The sequence below is a fragment of the Oreochromis niloticus genome, linkage group LG6, assembly GCF_001858045.2.
Source record: "Oreochromis niloticus isolate F11D_XX linkage group LG6, O_niloticus_UMD_NMBU, whole genome shotgun sequence".
NCBI lineage: Eukaryota > Metazoa > Chordata > Actinopteri > Cichliformes > Cichlidae > Oreochromis > Oreochromis niloticus.
The window spans coordinates 42330978-42342835 of NC_031971.2; the positions used below are offsets into that span (position 1 = coordinate 42330978).

An 11858-nucleotide genomic window follows, 5' to 3' on the forward strand; every position below is an offset into this window, starting at 1 on the left:
CAGCCAGGTAGACCTGTCCAGGAGCTCTGTGTTTTCCACCTTAGAGGGCCAATCATGGGTGCGTCTTCCCTCAGCAGTAGATGTCAGCTTTGAAGGAGAGTTTCGAAAGGCGCCGCCGGCAGGCTCCGCCCACTCCTACGAGGAGTCTTACCGGCTTCAGCCAGAGCCGCTCTCATCTCGTGGCTGCTCATCGTGCCAGACCCGTCCGCGTCGTGACTCTTAAAGATCTCCTGCACACGACAGCAGCGAGCAGTGAGGTCATCGCCATTCCGACAGAGCTCTGACAGAAGCTGTAACTGCACTCACACACAGGTGAGAACTCACCAGGTACGTCTGCATCTTCATCCACAGGCTGTGGAACTCCAGCAGGCCCAGTCTGGAGCTGCCGTCAGTCTGAGGGTCAGTTCAGGAACCACACACCTGATCACCTGATGCCACACAGGTGAGTCACACGCATCATCGATGGTTGGCTCACACTCTCTAACTGCTCAGTCAGTTCGATCACTTATTGATCACTTATCAGTTTTTTGCTGATGGGCTGTAAACTGTGTGCATGTTAGAAAATTCTGGAAATTTTTTGTGTGTTTTTTGTAGTTTCTAGTGGAGGCGTGTCCTAAAACTATCAAACACACGTTAGCATGTGATGCTGTCTGCGTGTCATGATTTTGTATGGATACATCCAGCAGGCTGATGATGTCACGGCAGGTTTGCAGGCTGAAGCCATCGGTTTTAATGTTCGACCCTGAAATCAGAGCAGAGCACAACCATCAGCGGGACTTTCCTGCGAGTCCGATCCGGTGAAACGTTAAACTCTTCTTACTCTGAGTCACCGCTTTGTTCAAAATCTGCTGGAGCTCAAAGGCGGAGATCTCCGAGTCCTGGAAAATACGAAAACATGTTTGTTGTTGACAGGAAGTGAAGCTGTGTAAGAACTGTGACATAAAAACTGCTGTTACGTTTCCACAGATCTGCATGAAGAGGTGTTTGAGGTGAGGGTCCACGTCCTCGTGTCTGACGTTGGGCTGGAAGGAGAACACGCTGCATGTTAATGAATGAAGCTCAGACGTCTCGATCCTAAAACGTGAAGTGTGATTAAAGCGGATCACGCACCTCCTGGAGTTCAGCGTTGGCGTCCTCCTCCATGGGGCTGAAAAAGGAGAGCAGATGTCAGACTGCATGGCGGTTATGCAGCGTAACCTGTCACCCTGAGGTCCTGACCTGGTGTGGGCCTCCTTCTCTGTGAACACCCTCAGGATGAAACTTCCTTTGCAGTGCGGTTCAAAGGTGGACGGGACGATGGCGTACTCTCCGGGTGGCAATTTGAAGCGATCGCACACCTCCCTCAGGTTGATGAAGGCGTGACTGCCAGCCACTGACTGGTCTCTCAGGAGGATGTCCGGGCTCAGGCGGACGTTAGTGCGACCTTTGTACTGACCGCAGAAGGAGAAGAAGAAGAAGAAGAAGAAGAAGGTCAGACAGACACGACGATGACGACCTCGAGACGGAGAGATCTCTGAATCCTACCGAGGCGTTTGTTTGATTCAGGTTGTAGTTATTTTATTTGCACCTGTAGGCTGTTTGTTCTGCAGTCATGCGTCATCCATCCTCACAGGCACCAAACAACTACGCGTAGTACAAAATCCTGAAAAACACTAAACATGACCTGGGCCTCGTATGTTTGTGTCAATATAAAATTGTACTTAGTAGTCAGTATAATCTTTTAATAATATAAGTTTACTTATGGTAGAATGCTGTATGTAATCATTTGTGTTTAGAAGTATGTAGTTGATGGTATATTGAAAGAATGTCTCATCCTAGGAGGTTTGTGTGCATTCCAGAGTGTTCTGGCATTCACCCCCCACATCCTAGGAGCATGGGAAAGGTTGTACCTTCTTTTATTGTTTTACGGTAGGATAAACGTAGCTATGTCAGTTTTAGTCTAAGTGCCTTTTTTACATATAGATGAACTGTTGGATTTTCCAGACCAGCAGGTTTAGGGAAGTCGTTCATGGGGTCACACTCGGACACACACACACACACCCACACACACACACACCCTTAAACATCCACATTCCAATGTAAGGAACAAACACCCACTGATGTATAGATAAAGACCAGGGCAGTCTCAGAGCGCGTGTCACAGAGCCCTCACTCTCACTGCGGGTGCTCTGTGCTGCCCTTGTATACAAGTAAAACTGTGTTTCTCCTCTCTGATTCTCAATTGAAGAAGTGTTTTAGAATACATCTCTTGACAGTTTGGGACCAGAAACCTTCATCCAGAAGGAAGAAGCTGAGACTCGCTGTGCAAACGGCCAACTGCTAACTGCTGTACAGGGACGTGTTTCACCAATCAGCTGTTACTTAAACATGTAATCAGTAAAAGCTGATGAAATGAAACCATCATGTTTTTATCAAAGTGCAAGTGAGAAAGCTTCTGAAACAGGAGAGTCGCCGATGAGCCTTCTGGCACACAGCTTCAGTTTGCTTTAAACTTCAGCTCTGAGTCGATAACTGTTCCCAAACGTTCATGACACTAAACGCACCCCTGCACTTTAAAAGAGGACTTCATGTGTGAGCGCTCGTCCCAAAATCAGTGATCACATCTTTAGTCTTAAATATGCTCCAGTGAAGGCAGGACACAGCGTACTGTCAGATGTCGTGACGATGTCGCAAAAACTCCCTGAATGCTGCAGCGAGCGTACTGACAGCGACGAGACAGAGAGCGCAGACGTCTCTGCTGAAGTCCTGCCCATCGCCTGGTTTGTGGCAAAAAAAAAAAACACAGCAGGAAAGAAATGCGCTAATAAAGTCTCTGACTTCACAAACCTGCCTCAGACTATCAGAATAAATGACGCTCAAACAGCGCTAGCCCGAATACTAATGCTGCTGCTAATAACTGCTAATAATGAAATCAATAATAATTATTGTTATTCCCAGTCTCCGACCGCAGCAGCATGTAATCTTGGTAAATGTCTGCTTTGAATTTGTTACTTTCTAGTTTGATTCTAGTTTCTTTTTTCCAACAAGGTTTAAAAAACCATGTTTAGAGAACGGCCTATTCGTGGCCATAACGTCGTGCGTTCTGGCTTTGGCCTGCTCCGTCTGCTCTGAGGTCTGTTCTCTTGCAGAAGCTGAATACAGATCCAGGCATCTGTGCCAGTTTGGGTCAATCTCCCCACTGAGTGGAGGCCTGAATATGATAGAGGGAGATACACCAGCACTGCCTACAGGCCCGTGCTCCTACCAGGACCTGAGCTGCTGACTTGTTGCTTGTCTAGGTTTGTGCAGCCCGCTGACATTTGCTTAACTCTGCATCAACAAGTGTGTGTTACAGATGATGGCTCTTTGTAACCTTATTTTCCTTATTGGTTGTGGGGGACTTTGGGGCACTGAGCACATTTAACAGCATGCTCATTGTTCCCAGGTCCACATGCATCATTGCTGCTCTACATCCAGTACAACCATCAATGCATTTGGCACAGGACTTGAACTTATCACCTGATTCACCCAAAGATGTACCTCAACTTCAAAACCTTCTTGCTTTGCATGATTACCTCAGGAGTTATGAAACATTGTGATTAGTTTCAACAGTCAAAAAGTCCAATTCAGTACGTAATGTTACGAAGCAGAGACTCCTGTCTTATTACTGGTCTTATCTGGTAATGTGCAACCTAACTCGGCCCTGAGCTGCAGCGTGCTCAGACACCATCTGGATTTAAATCCTCACCTGAAGATTGTTCATCTTGTTGTTCATACGACAACAGTCCGTTAGGCAAAGTGAAGTTTAAAAGTTCAAAATGGAGGAATGGGAATTGCGGAATTATTGTGCGATCTATTGTACAATATAAAGCGCCTTGAGGCGACTTTTGTTGTGATTTGGCGCTATATAAATAAAATTGAATTGAATTGAATTGAATTGAATTAGTGTGTGCAGTTTGTTACCCGAGATGGATATGGTCAGGATTTGGGTTCGATCAACAGATGTGGATATTTAATTTCTGAAATGTGGTTGTCTAAGTATATATCTGATGACCATATTAGCATGGCTGGATACAGTGTTTATCGTACCGGCTTACAGGCTTAAGAAAGGCTGCTGCTTATGTTAAGTCGAAGTTTGATGCCACAGTAGTTCAGCTGTTTGTTGTCCTTCTGCCTCTACAGGAGCGTTTCCTGTCCAGACTACAGTGAGCTTGGGTTATCCGGTGACTCTAACTGAGATTGGCTCAAAGCTGTTTCAGACGATTTTAAATCTTTCTGTGATTCTATCAGTCTTACCCAGCTGGTTAAGTTACCAACTCGGCCGAATCTCAAAAGCCCTGAAAAGTCTACCTTGGTTATCCTGATTCTGACAAATGTTCCTCATAAATTCTCATCCTTGGGGGTCTTTTGACTTAAGTGTCCGCTGTGATGCTGCTGTTAATAGAAACACTGAGGTGCCCAAGACCCAACAATGACTGGAGGAAAATAGGACTGATCCCTGGTGTAGGAGTAGCTTGGACATTTTTTAGGGATGTAAATTGTGAATAAACATGCTCCATTAAGGAGATTTAGGATAACATGCCGGGTTCTCCCCAGAGCTGGCAGATATCATTCATGAGCGTAACCTTGGCCAAAATTAGGAAAACAGGCTCTCCCACTGACTGGCTTCTTTCAGACAACTAAGAAACAAATGTTTTTCCTCTATTAAGAAAGCTAAATCAGAATACTATTTGTCACCACAGAGAACCTAAATAACCCACAGCAGTTCTGGAAAATCATTAAGTCTCTTTCAGTGAGTAAAAGCTCCCATGCTCAACTCGCGTATATTTTTAAGGACTCTGTTCCTGTTTATGATAGGAAGGAGATTATGAACTGCTTTAACAAGCACTATATATCGTCTGGCTCTGTGTTTGACTCTCTGTAAAATCCAGCACAAACCCTCCAGCGTAAAATGGACCGATTCTTATATAGCACTTTTTTCTCTCCCGGAGTACTCGAAGCGCTGTATACAACATGCCTCATTCACAAGTTCAATTCAATTTTATTTGTATAGCGCCAAATCACAACAAAAGTCGCCTCAAGGCGCTTTATATTGTACAGTAGATAGCACAATAATAAATACAGAGAAAAAGTGCAAGTGCAAACTAAACTACATTCATACTCCGATGAATGCATCGGAGGGCAACTTGGGGTCAGTATCTTGCCCAAGGATATTTGGCATGCAGACTGGGGAAGCCAGGGATCGAACCACTGACCTTCCAATTAGTAGCTAAGCTGCTCTGCCACCTGAGCCACAGCCATCCCATTCCCTCAGTATGGAAATCAGCCCTTGTTGCTCCTCTGTTAAAAGGGGGAGACCCAGCAGTTTTAACTCATTATAGAACAACATCTAATCTATCTGTGCTGGCCAAAGTTCTTGATGCTCTTGTGCGCGAGTAGTTAAAGCAGTTTTTGCACACCGATGATATTTTATCTGAATATCAATCATGTTTTAGGAAAAATCACAGAGCTATCACAGCTGCAGTGAAAGTGTCAGTGCCACAGGGCTCTGTATTAGGCCTGCCACGATTAGTCGACTAGTCACGATTACGTCGACTATTAAAATCGTCGACGACTAATTTAATAGTCGACACGTCGTTTGAAGCTTTGTAAGATCCCAAAGACGCAGGAATAAGTAGTAGGATTTAAGAGTGTAATAACGGACTGAAACAGAAGATGGCAGCACTGCATGTACAAGGATGCCAGCTGCCGTTAAACCCCGAAGAAGAAGAAGCTGTGTCCCAGAATTCATAGCGCGGACCTGCTCAGTTTTCAACAATGGCGGCAGCTAGTTAGTTTTAATATCACTCTTGTTATTCTTTCTGGGTCACAAAATAAACGTTTAACATATTTTCAGGCGAGAATGTAGCTGTGTAAACCTCAAATATCTGCTCAGTTTATCAAGACACCGCATATTTTCAAAAGCGCTCCGACGTTTTCGGAGACGTCTGTTACCCACCAGCTCGATAGCTAGCCGGTGTTCAAGGCTCACTAGAGCCGGTGAGAACACCGGACTCCCGGCAAATCGTTTTCAAACCCACCGCAGTCTTTCGCTACTCAGGTTAAACATGATATATAAGTCACTTAGATAACTTAAAAATGATATTGTTTGGCTTTTTTTAGTATTTTATTTGTTCCTGAGTAAATCGGTTTGGCTGAGATTAAAGTTATAGTTTTTACACAGCTGAATAAATGTCAAGCAGACAACTGATTATCAGAAGTGTGAGATGCTCGAGAATATACTCTGGTGTCCTGTTATAGTTTAGATAGCAAGGAGCAGAGGGCTGAGTTTATTAAACTCCACCGAAACAATCTGCAAATGTCATTAAAATTTAATAAACTATCATCTTGTCCTTATTTTTGGTTAGCACAACCTTAAACACTTCAAGCTGTAAGCTAATGAGAGTTATATAAGAGCAGATGCATGCTGGTGAAATAAGCTATACATTTTACGTCCAATGGATGCATGATCTGATTAGTCGAATAATCGCAAAAATAATCGGTGACTAGTCGACTATCAAAATAATCGTTTGTGGCAGCCCTACTCTGTATTAGGTCCTCTTCTATTCATCATTTACATCAACAATCTTGGTCTAAATGTGCCAGATGCAAACTTGCACTTCTGTGCTGATGACACAGTTATTTACAGCTGCGGTCCAACTGCTGTCCAAGCCTCTGACTCCTTGCAGAAAGTCCAGCATTCATTACTTAAACTTGTTCTCAATGCAGACAAAACAAAGCTCATGTTGTTTTCCAAATCAAGGAAGTTGGTTCACACGTATAAATATCCGGGTATCTTTAAATGGACCGATTCTTATATAGCACTTTTCTTCTCTGCCGGAGTACTCAATATACGACAAGCCACAAGCACTTTCTCTAAACTGAGATGCTTCCTAACTACATTCATACTCTATTAGAGAGCAACTTGGGCATATTATCCTGCCCAAGGATACTTGGCATGCAGACTGGAGGAGCCAGGGATCGAACCAACAACCTTCTGATCAGTAGGTAACCTGCTCTACCTCTTGAGTTACAGCCACCCCATCTTTATTGATGACTCGCTCACCTTCAACCCACATGCAGACAAACAAACTTTGATTTTCACAATAAGTTGTGTTTTTCTGTTAATACAAAGAAGCGACTTGTTGCTGCAACATTTCTACCGGTGCTGCATTATGGAGATATTCTACATATGAATGCTTCAGTGTCTTTGAACGGCTGATACTGTGTGGGTCACAATCAGCCAAGGTTTGGGGTGATTGTGACCCACACCTGTTTTCACACCTTACAGACAACTTCGGCTACGTCCACACGAGCCCGGATAGATTTGAAAACGGGGTTTTCGTCTGAAAACGCTCCGCGTCCACACTAGCGTTTTCAGTCGTTTTCACAGAGTTGTTCATTCACATTGAAACGGCCGAAAACTCTTACATTTCAGTCCTGCGGATGCGTGAAACGCAAGAAGATTCGACCTCATTTCTGTCTGCTGTTTATTTACTTTCCGGCTCGTTGAAACACAGAAAAATGTGGAGGAAAAGCACCGAGTTTTTTAAATGGACTAACAATGAGGTGGAGTTGTTGCTGCGAGTAACACAAAAGTACAAAGTTGCAAAAGCGAGTGAGAGTTAAAGAATTTGAAGAAAAGCTGTCTGGAGCACGTACAGACTGATATTAATCTTTAATAGGGCTGTCAAACAAAACAATGCTGTATAATGCTCTGCGCTAGCTTAGTTTAATTGGTCACATGACTGCATCACGACTAACATATGTCATCGTTTTAGAAAGTCTCAGTTTTCGCTGTCCTGCGACGCGAAAGCACCGTTTTCAAATGTATGCGTTTTCGAAAGCGTTTTCAAAACGCAGCGTTTTCCTTGAGAGAAAATGCCGCTTCAGTGTGGACGGGAGGCCAAAACAGAGAGAAAACAACGCATTTCAAAATGAAAGCACATTAGTGTGGACGTAGCCTTAAAGAAGTCCAGACGCTTTTCTTTCCACGCTCCTTGGACCATGATGACCTGCATGACTGAGAATCTTCACAAACATATTTTCCATGTAGCACCCTCGGCTTGGAGCGAGCTGCAAGAAGACTGGAAAACGGCAGAATTCATTCCATTTAGAGCTTTTAAATCAAAACTAAGTATCCTGGAGGCCAGTTCCATAACATGCAACTGTTTCATTTAGATTGTCATTTTATTTTATTTTCGTGTGTGTGTTGTTGTTGCCTGTGTTTAATCTTTATAACTGTGTGATATTTGGCCAGGTCTCCCTTGAAAAGAGTTTTTTAATCTCAGTGGGATCATCCTGGTTCAATAAAGGTTGAATATTTAAAAAAAGAAACGTTGAATGATGAACGTGACGCATGAAACAAACGCAGACGGGGAATGTGACGTCAGAGGGGGAAGATGAAATAAAGACATCAACATCAAAGCGCATGATATAGTTTCTATGGCGATGCTCGGCGTCTCTCTCCACCTTCACCTGTTTCTTCATATGGAGATGTGCAGGTGTGGGTGTTGGAACGTGTCAAGAAGCCTGATTCTGATTGGCTAACAGAAGTTTGAGTGTGACGGTGATTTGGGGCTAGATTTTCATGCTCATTAGGGCTTTTCCATGGAGATATTAACGAATGAGGTCCAATGCCACCTTAGGCATCGACCTTCTAACCTGCTGAGGTCATCACAGGAGCCGTGTTGGGCAGGTGCACTCAGACGGTGAACTTCTGCTGTGTTCTCACCTGATCGGGCACCTGGAAGCACACCGACAGAGAGCCATGAGACTTGCCAAACCTTTGTTGATGCACAGCAAAGCTAAACAGGAAGTGACCTTGTAGATGGCGAAGCCGATGGTGTTGAGGTCGCGTCCGAAGCGCCTCTCCCTTCGAGCGTCTTTCTGCATCAGACCGATAAGGACGGTGCAGCCTTCCTCGCCATCGTGAGGATCGTCGTCCACATCATCCAGCCGGATGAAGAACTGTGGGTTGGAGCAGAAGGTGGCTGCGGAGACACGGGAGCACATGTTAGCTGAGCGCTCTGCATCATGAACATCAAACATCATCACCCAGAGTGCATCACTTCCTGTGGGGTACCGGGGTAGTTCCTGCAGCCACCAGCGGTGGATCCCACCCTCCACGTGCCCTCAAACTCGGCAAAGTTCCAGCGGCCGACCTCGTTGCTGGTCAGCGTGTCAGGTGTCAGGTTACAGATGTCGAGGCGGGAGAAGTGACTCAGGAAGTCGTGATAGGATATCCTGCGGGCGGCAGAGACGGCTGAGTGTGCAGCAGCTGCAGACATTTTAACCCGCTACAGTCAGGCTCCACCTACCAGAACTCGCCGTCCTCGGCGCAGCAATCCAGCCGCCTCTTCTCCTCTGCCCAAACGCCATCCCACTCCTTCGAGCTGACCACAGGAAGTACAGTGAAACCCCAGCAGAGGCGTTATGCTGCAGAACCTCAGAGTACCGCAACTCACCTGTCGCTCCAGGCGCCCGTCCACTCCACCTGACCCCAGGGGTTCCTGATCCGGATAAGCTCCACCAGAGAACCACAATGATGCACCTGCAGAACGTTACACCTGTGAGCATCTGTCCAGCTGTCGATCTGATCACATGATTACAGATTCTCCCTCACCTGCTCGGCCGCTGTGATGGAGTAGGCGTGGCCTTTGACCAGCTTCTGACTCGTGATGAGCTCCGTCTCATACAAGCTGGAAATCTGAAACATGGAGAGGATTTTTTTTAGGGTTAGGGCCAAGTGCTAATGGTGCAGTGAGGAGGAAGAGGAGGGTCGGTGTCTCCTTGATGTCATATCTACAGGGACACCTGTGAGGACCACGGCTGTTTTCCGGGTGGGAGGGGCAGTTTTTGAATTTAGTGCTCAGGCTGGAGAACGGCTCAGAGCTGCTCTGATACATGGCTCAGTGTCAGAGGACACTAGACCGAACATGTGGCTCCCCCTGGTGAGTAAAGAGGTGACTGCATCTTTCTGGGTAACTTGATCAATAATTAAAGTGGCAGAAAACAAAGTGAAATATTTGAATCCAACATATGAAAGTAGAATAAAACAGAAGAACTTCACTACAAGTACATTAGTAATACAGTAAATCACATGTGTCAAACTCAAGGCCCGCGGGCCACATCCGGCCCGACGTACATTTATATCCGGCCTGCGAGATCATTTTATATAGATTTTTTATTATTGTTATGCATGGCCCGGCGATATGAGGTGCTAATAACACACAAACAAAAGATCCCATAATGCAGCGCTGCAGCCTCCTTGCTGAACGCTAGGCTACCTGGGAACTAGTGATGGGTAGATGAGGCCTCGTGAAGCGTTTCAGCACATTCCCCAAACTGTATCGATACTGTGTCGGCACAGTGTTGCTGTTTTGCTCCATACTGACACCTGCTGGACCTTAAATATCATTGCAGACAACTTACTTGAGACTCACAACAGACACTGATTCAATGACCTCGTCATACTTGTATACACTGTAAGGTACTTTCCATGGAATCATTGCAAATATTGTAGACATATTTAAAATATGTTGTGAATGACACTGAGTGAAAATTAAAATGAAAGTATTGTGAATATTGTGAATAAAACTGTAAAGCCACACTCTAAGAAATAAAACGTTGGATTTAATTGACAAAGTTAAGGCAATCTTTTCCACAAAACCTGGTCAATTAAACATAAATCAATATGGTTGTTATCTGCAATTTCAATGGTGATGTATATGAGAAGTGAAATTGTTCTATAAAAGCAACAGCTTTCCTTTCATTGTTACTATTTAACACTATTAATTAGAATTTAAGCACTTTGTTCATTTTATTAACTGTATTGCTTTAGATTCAATTGACAATATTAATTTGAATTTAATGGCACCATTTAGATTGTGTTTTGGACCTAATTAATTTGACTAATAATGATTTAATGAATAGTTTCATCTATATGCTAAATGTTTAGGTATCAACAAAACAAGTCTAGAAAGGTTCCTGAGTTATTATCTATACATTGTAATTAGGTGTTTGGACCTTTCAGAGGTCTTCAGCAAAGGTCTAACACTTAACTACAGAGTACAGGTGACAACTCAAGAACCTTTTTGCACTTGCTCACACGTTAACATATGTAACATTCAAGATCCTTGCATTTCAATAGAAAACTCTTACACTAAAGCTTACATAAAGTGTAAATGCAAAAAAGGGTGCTGCATCAACAACTTTATTTACGGTAAGCCTTAACAAGGCAAAGCTTCTACAGGGAACAACACCACGTAAGGCAATATTAAATGCTTAAAGTGCATGACCAAAATTTAAACATTGGAAACAACTTTCGAGTTTCAACAAAGTGACATTGTAGTGTGCCGTAAGATGTCAAATTCAATACAACAACTTGTGATTCTAGTCAGATCTGCAGATTTACCACAGCAACTTAAAAATCATTGTATAATGCAATTAGCAACACAAAAAGGTAAATCTGGACAATTTAGTTCCCAGTTCCAAAAATCTGATTCAGAATTATAAGTTTTCTATTATATAATAAATTTTATAATAAAAATAATAATTTTACAATAAAAAAATGCATATAGCAAATCTCAAAATATTCTTAATTAAATGCTAAGACCAAAAATCCAGCACTTAACTTGAGTACAGGTGACAACCTTAGAACCTTTTCACATTTGTTTGCACATACACTTTAACATTTATAACACTCAAGATCCTTGACCTACAATGGAAACCTGGTACACCAGAGCTAATATGAAGTGTAAATACAAAAAAAAATTGTGTTGCTTTAACAACTTGAACAAAAGCCTTTAATGAGGCAAAGCTTAAACAGGGAAACAAAA

General features: G+C 43.6%; 1 protein-coding gene across 5 annotated transcripts in view; it reads right to left on the reverse strand.

Annotated features, from left to right (window-relative positions):
- The window catches only part of LOC102083160 (calpain-2 catalytic subunit), a 44133-nt gene that overhangs the window by 935 nt on the left and 31340 nt on the right, over positions 1 to 11858 (reverse strand). For 4 of the 5 annotated variants that reach the window (XM_025908145.1, XM_025908144.1, XM_025908143.1 and 1 more), the window contains 12 exons: positions 9644 to 9727; positions 9486 to 9571; positions 9339 to 9413; positions 9104 to 9264; positions 8753 to 9011; positions 1219 to 1434; positions 1111 to 1147; positions 957 to 1022; positions 821 to 878; positions 678 to 742; positions 325 to 393; positions 152 to 230 (listed from right to left, as the gene is read on the reverse strand). In XM_025908145.1, coding sequence (XP_025763930.1) covers positions 152 to 230; positions 325 to 393; positions 678 to 742; positions 821 to 878; positions 957 to 1022; positions 1111 to 1147; positions 1219 to 1434; positions 8753 to 9011; positions 9104 to 9264; positions 9339 to 9413; positions 9486 to 9571; positions 9644 to 9727 — 1255 coding nt within the window. The remainder of the gene's footprint in view (positions 1 to 151; positions 231 to 324; positions 394 to 677; positions 743 to 820; positions 879 to 956; positions 1023 to 1110; positions 1148 to 1218; positions 1435 to 8752; positions 9012 to 9103; positions 9265 to 9338; positions 9414 to 9485; positions 9572 to 9643; positions 9728 to 11858) is intronic. The other variant, XM_013267624.3, reaches the window with a different exon arrangement.